The sequence below is a fragment of the Berghia stephanieae genome, chromosome 3, assembly GCF_034508935.2.
Source record: "Berghia stephanieae isolate SIO BIC M18660-M18661 chromosome 3, UCSD_Bste_1.3, whole genome shotgun sequence".
In the NCBI taxonomy this organism is placed as follows: domain Eukaryota; kingdom Metazoa; phylum Mollusca; class Gastropoda; order Nudibranchia; family Aeolidiidae; genus Berghia; species Berghia stephanieae.
This window is the reverse complement of record NC_088362.1, coordinates 20,664,077-20,671,174: the sequence shown is the minus strand read 5'-3', so window position 1 is coordinate 20,671,174 and position 7,098 is coordinate 20,664,077. Positions and strand designations below refer to the sequence as shown.

Below are 7,098 nucleotides of genomic sequence, written 5' to 3'. Positions count from 1 at the left end.
TTTAGACCTGAGTACGATGGGAGAACGTGAGAATAGAGCCTTTTCCAAGGACTGAACTAGGCGCTAATCTGACCAGGACCCTCCGATCCGAAGGCTGAAGCTTCTATTGAGCTTTAAAAAAATGAGCTTTTATATAGCGCAATATCCACTAAACGTGCTCAAAGCGCTTTACAAGGGGTCCCTGGACAACAGCAACATTTAACATATAGGACGGGACATAACGTCTGTTAGGCGATATTACAATTTTTCGGACAAAGACAACGCTGTTAACGGCCAGGTACTCATTTTACCCCTGAGTACCTGAGCTTGATACTTGTTCACTTCTGAGTCAAGTAAGTTATTGCATGTTCAGTGCCCCCCCCCCTCTCAAGAATAAACCAATGTAGTCCTTTATAGCCACGAGGCTCTAATGGTTCTCACACTACGTTGTTATGACGATTTATCTATCCAGGACGCAAAACTCATCGCCGCAATCGTGTACGGTCGCAAACCCACCCCGTCACATCGCACCGTTCAACTTGATGCTCAACGGTTTCGGGACTTAACCGTAACGGGTACATGTGAGTGTCATGCCGTCGCCATCGTTAACGTAAAGCCTGACACTAGAACCCTCAAGGACTGGCAGTTTGACGTCATTTTTTTTAGGTTTGTGGAGCGTCTAGTGAGTTGTTAGAAGAGCTCAAGGAAACACGTTATTTCATTGGTTGAACTATTGAATACAACTCACGATTTGTTTTCTTTGTGGCAAAAGACTGGCATTTTGACGTCATTTTTTTTGGTCAGTGTCAGGGTATAACTTTACGATGGCTACGGTCATACCCCACCAGACCACATAGCGAACGAGTAAAATCGTACTTTGACGATTGAGAATTAAAGGCAAAAATGTTAGATGTCTATTTTAACTATATTATATTTTCTTCAAGAAAATGTCTGCTCATTTATTTATCTTGGATAGCTTCATTTTATTAGTCAACAGTAAAATCGAATGTTGGGCGTCCTTTTTTTTATTAAGCTCTAACAATCTGAAAAATTGCCTATAGCTTGATACTTGTTCACTTCTGAGTCAAGTAAGGTATTGCATGTAAAGTGCTCCCCCTCCCAAGAACACAACAATGTGGTCCTTTATAGCCATGAGGCCCATGGAGCCGGTGTTTATCCCGGTTTCTATATCGTGAAATGGACAATAGTAATTGCTTGCTATCCTCCTTTGGATAGGACTCTAGTTATCGTAAAGTACTTTCCGCCAGATCTAAAAGGCCCAGCTACCCAATCACTGTTGGGTGGATAGGGGGGGGGGGGTCAGAAAAAAAATCTCGACTGCACCCGGGATAGATCTCTGGTCCCTTTGCTTGTGAAGTGAGTGCTCTATCACCTGAGCTATAGGGACCCCCGGGATCACAACCAGGCAGCTGTAAAAATTAATGAACAAAAATAAATACAACAGTCTCAAAATAGAATAAAATAGGAGAGTGGGGAGAAGTGGGCAACAAAAAACATTTTTTCCAAAGATTCTTGCGGCTATGTGGTCTTGTGGTTTGACACTCGCCTTCGGATCGGAAGCTCTTGGGTTCTAGTACCACTCTGAGCGGCGCATAGTTGAATCCGTTAACAGCGTTGACATTCGGTCCATAGAGCCGGAGTTGATCCCGGTTTCCATAGCGCGAAATGGAAAATAACAGTTGCTTGCTACCCTTTTGATAGGACGCTAGTCTATCGCAAAGAGCTTTCCGCCAGATCAAAGAGACCCAGCTACCCAATCACTGCCCACTGGGTGGACAGGAGGGTTAGAAAACAAAAGAATCCTCGACTGCACCCGGGATCGATCTCGGTCCCTTTGCATGTGAAGCGAGTGCTCTACCAACTGAGCTATCAGGACCCCCCCCCCCTCCCTATTTGATATTATTTACACCTAAACAGATAATGAATTGCACAGTCATGTAATGAGTTCAATGCACGCCCTGTCATCGCACTCTTTAACACAGTTTCAATTCTTTTGGCACACTGAATTGTCCTCTATAGCAACCGCGACATTTGAGACATTCAGAACATGTGAATTGATCAATGTTGCCACTTTTCATGCCAAATTACAAGAAAAAAGCATTTATTATAAAGTCACTCACAAAAAAAAAAAATACTCAGCAAAGTTTTAGCTGTTTATTTTGCATTCTTTCGTACATTTATTAACAAGTTTAATAGTAAAGACAAAATATGACTTAATATCATATCCAACGCTCCTCGTACAGTAAATACGAATATTTAAACATTATCTGTTTGAAAATGTGACGGTTCCTACCTATTTGACGAGGTAGAAGTAAAAAGTGTACATTTTTTTACATTTTATCGGATATTTGTGCGGCTATGTGGTATTGTGGTATGACACTCGCTTTCGGTTCGGAAGGTCCTGGGTTCGAGCCTCGCTCGGCGCATAGTTGAGTCCTTGGAAAAGGCTCTTTACTCACATTCTCTCACCACACTCAGGTGTAAAATGACTACCTGGCCGTTAACAGCGTTGTCTTTGTCCGAAAAATTGTAAAATCGCTTAACAGGCGTTTTGTCCCGTTCCACGTGTTAAATGTTGCTGTTGACCAGGGACCCCTTGTAAAGCGCTTTGAGCACGTTTAGTGGATATTGCGCTATATAAAAGCTCAATTTAATTTATTTTTGATTATATTGATACGCGTGCTCAAGAAAGTTTAGCATTTTTTATGGAAAAAAAAAACATCTGGCAAAGCATGATCCTGATTGCCATCATCAAGATGACCTGCAATTTGACTGTTCCTTGAGTCAACATTCCGCAGTAACACAAGAATTTCCAATTCTTCATATTACAATCACGTTTCGTTAAACCGGCCCGTCTTGGCGACATGTGAACATCTGAAAAAGGTGTGTATGAAACAGTGTCAGGCAAAGCAGAAACGAAAATTCTAGATAAAAAATCCGCCTGCTACGACTTAGGACTAAGGGGGGGGGGGGGCATTAAAAATTATGAAATTTGACCCAGTTCGCTAAAATTAGATTTTGGTGGAATGTTATCATGTGACCATTTGTCTGCATGAAATTTAGCAGGAGCATTTCATCTTCAGTTTTTTTCTATTCAAAATAACGTATTTTGTGACCCATGTTATGGTTAAATCCATGCCCCTTTTTAGTTTCAGTGGAAAGGAATGTCTGATTTCATGATATGGCCTCCCGAGTACCAGTTAGACGTACTTATATTAACAGCAGGTATCCGATCATGGAACAATTCTAATGCATATATTCGTCACTAATTAATTAAGACGGTCCTAGGTTTGACCCCCCGATCGAGGTAGACTTTTTGGTAGTTTTTAAAAATTTACATTTTTTTTTCTCTGCTTTGAACAACACTGTTTCATGTACACTTTATTAGATTTTATAAAATCTTACACTATTGTCGGGTCTCCAATTTGTCACTCGGTAATAACCTACGGTGTATGAATAATTCTAATAGTTGAACTCTGAACAGTATCTTTTTTCACCTTTATTAGAAAGATGATTGGTGATTTTATACTATGGATGATGATTGGTGATTTTATACTATGAATGATGATTGGTGATTGTATACTATGAATGATGATTGGTGATTGTATACTATGAATGATGATTGGTGATTTTATACTATGAATGATGATCGGTGATTTTATACTATGAATGATGATTGGTGATTGTATACTATGAAAGATGATTGGTGATTTTGTACTATGAAAGATGATTGGTGATTTTGTACTATGAATGATGATTGGTGATTTTATACTATGAATGATGATTGGTGATTTTGTACTATGAAAGATGATTGGTGATTTTATACTATGAATGATGATTGGTGATTTTGTACTATGAAAGATGATTGGTGATTTTATACTATGAATGATGATTGGTGATTTTGTACTATGAATGATGATTGGTGATTGTATACTATGAATGATGATTGGTGAATCTATACTATGAATGATGATTGGTGATTTTATACTATGAATGATGATTGGTGATTTTATACTATGAATGATGATTGGTGATTTTATACTATGAATGATGATTGGTGATTTTGTACTATGAATGATGATTGGTGATTTTATACTAGAATGATGATTGGGGATTTTGTACTATGAATGATGATTGGGGATTTTGTACTATGAACGATGATTGGTGATTTTATACTATGAATGAGGATCGGTCCTCTAAATAGTATGTCTTGAAAAACTTAAAGGAAAGAAGACAGGATTGACTTCTTAATAATCTGTACATATTTCTTGTAACGTAAGTGTTCGGATTATTGAGATATGACTGTATTCTGACGCTTATTTACAATCATAGGATAGAGATTCCATGATGCTTTTTACCAAAACACATTGGGATATCTTTCTTTTTGGATATTGTTTTTATTGAGCCAAAAGAAAACTGTAATTGATGTGGTGCCATTGTGTGCCGCTGTGTTGTCGTTTTTCGAATGGAAGGATTCATTTTGTGTAATTTATTTTGTGTCGCCAAAGTACTAAGTTAGTTTTCAAACCAATACCACTTCCATTCCATGCTTACCAGCTAAAGGTGTTAACATTCTAATCGTGAGATTAGATTTTATTAAGCTTTAAATAAAAGCTTACATTTTTGCTTCCTTTCAAATCTAGAATATTATTATTTTAATTTTAAATGTTTTTGTGCGGCTATGTGGTCTTGTGGTATGGCACTCGCTTTCGGATCGGAAGGTCATGGGTGCCACCTTGCTCGGCGCATAGTTGAGTCCTTGGAAAAGACTTTTTAATCACATTCTCTCACCGTACTCAGGTGTAAAATGAGTACCTGGCCGTCAAAAGCGTTGTCTCTGTCGGAAATAAATTGTAATATCGAATAAACAGTTACGTGTTGATGTGGTTTATGGATCCTTTGTAAAGAGCTTTGAGCACATTTAGTGGATATTGCGCTATATATAAAAGCTCTAGTTTAGTTTTAATAATGTTAATAATAAAATACCACTATAGCGCTTTAGCTCGTATAAAAAAGCATTAAACGCTTTACATTGAGTGTATAAACATACTAACTGACAAAGACAAACGCATAAACAAATAAGATACTTACTGATTACATTGGGAAGAAGTGGGTTTTTAGTTGTGTTTTAACAGTTTGAAGGATGGCATGAGAAATACTGGTAGGAATTCCATTAATGATGAGTGAAAAATTGAAATGATCGAGTGACAACTTTACGAATATCTTGTATTTTATTAATTTGAGTTAATAATTAAAAGCAAATTTTTGCCTATTTTCTTGAAAACTTTGCATTCTTGTTTTTCATGGTTCATGACAGAATAAATTAATCGTAATATGTACATCGACAAGTCGTGCCGAAAATAAACTTTGAACTTGAATTGACTTAAATCATATCAGACAATATGGCTGACGAAAAAAACTCGAATGATATTATTGTGGACGATTCTAATATTAGCAACGGATTGTACAGTAATGTCATGGTCATGAATATTGATGAGGAGAGACAAGGGAAGGATGACAATAAGGTGATTTACAATGATAAAGACGACGATTTAGATAAAGAGACGTCTTTCGCGTTGATGGTGGAGAGGATCGAGAATCGAACCCAAGCATTCTTTAACAGAAACAACACCCGCATTAGGAGAGGGATTTATATCTTGTTGCTTTCCGTGTACCTTGCTTATTTTGTATATTGTATGCAATACAGGTAAGGCTTTATCATTATTCACCCCCCCCCCCATTAATGATAACAGTAATGATATCAAGTTTACAATAATAATTCGTGATGTCAGATTATCAAACGTAACATTTCACTAAACTTAGATAAAAATAACGAAGTATCGTTTAACCCTCTCTTACCAACCATAGGAAAATCGTCACATTCGTTAAAATGCAACCGACACTTCTTTCTCATTCTGATTTCTCTTGTACATCCCACAATTTAAAGAAATGCTTTGATTACAGCTATAAATACTAAACACTGTGTTGTAGACATCATTTTGCCGAACAACAATATGTATAGAATGCACTTGTCACTTTTTTGTTTGAGTAAGAAAACTCTATTTTTGTGATGGGTGGGTAAAATTTTTTCGGGGGTTATTCTAAAAATGGCTGGTTAGGAGAGAGTTAAATATTTTTGAAAATGTCTTTAATTCAGAGATACGGAAATCGGTCTCGATTTAGGGGTAGAATAAAAGAAGTCTTACACTCTTGCGTTTTTGGAATTCGAACTTTGTTCCCAACACGCACTCGCAAGCTCGTGCAGCGTTGGGAACACGTCCGGATTTCCAAACAAAGCAAGAGTTAAGGATCGTAAATTATTATTAATAGCTTTGAATTTCAATGTATTGACATGACTCTCCTTAAAGACTTCACTAACGCCTGCGACATGCTCACGTTTATAAAATGGCGGCCGTCCGCTGGTAGATGGTTTCTTCAAAAATAGGCCATGGTGTCGGAGTTTATCCCGGTTTCTACAGCGTGAAAATGAACAATGGTAATTGCTTGTTATCCTTTGGATAGGACGCTACACTATCACAAAGTACTATCCGCCTTATTTCTTACTTATCCGAACCAGCGACCACCTGAGCTCTAGCCCTTCGGTCTTGTGCCATGACGTAGAAGTTAGACGTCTTTTGTAGAGGCTCCAGATGACTATACAGTGTCTCCGCCTTATCTAACAGAACCAGCTACCCAATCACTGCTGGGTGGACAAGGAGGGAGGGGGTGAGAGGGGGGGGGGGGGCGGTGTCAGGAAATAACTGCACTCTCGACTGCACTCGGGATGGAGGTGGGTCCATTTGCGTGTGAAGCAACACTGAGCTATCGGAACCTTTTCTGTGGTCGACTGGACTGCATGTGAAAATGACAGTTTGGCCTCCGAGAACCAAACCTTTGACGTGCAAGATAGTTGTGGGTATCTATGCCTCGCTTAAATATTTATTTTGAAACTAGCGTGACAAAATGAGCAAAATTTACGCGTACATACACTGCTCGATTTAATGCTTAATTAGAAAATCGTATTGTTTCTTATTCAATGGAACAATTACAAATTAAACATCCTCCTCCACGTGTTATGCCAAAACAGCACGTGAATGT

At 38.2% G+C, this 7,098-nt stretch overlaps 1 protein-coding gene across 1 annotated transcript in view; it reads left to right on the top strand.

Moving 5' to 3' along the window:
• The first annotated feature begins 5,317 nt into the window (after nucleotides 1–5,317).
• The window catches only part of LOC144969489 (uncharacterized), a 4,801-nt gene continuing 3,020 nt past the window's right edge, over nucleotides 5,318–7,098 (top strand). The window contains exon 1 of the mRNA XM_078908617.1: nucleotides 5,318–5,707. Coding sequence (XP_078764743.1) covers nucleotides 5,403–5,707 — 305 coding nt within the window. The 5' untranslated portion in view covers nucleotides 5,318–5,402. The remainder of the gene's footprint in view (nucleotides 5,708–7,098) is intronic.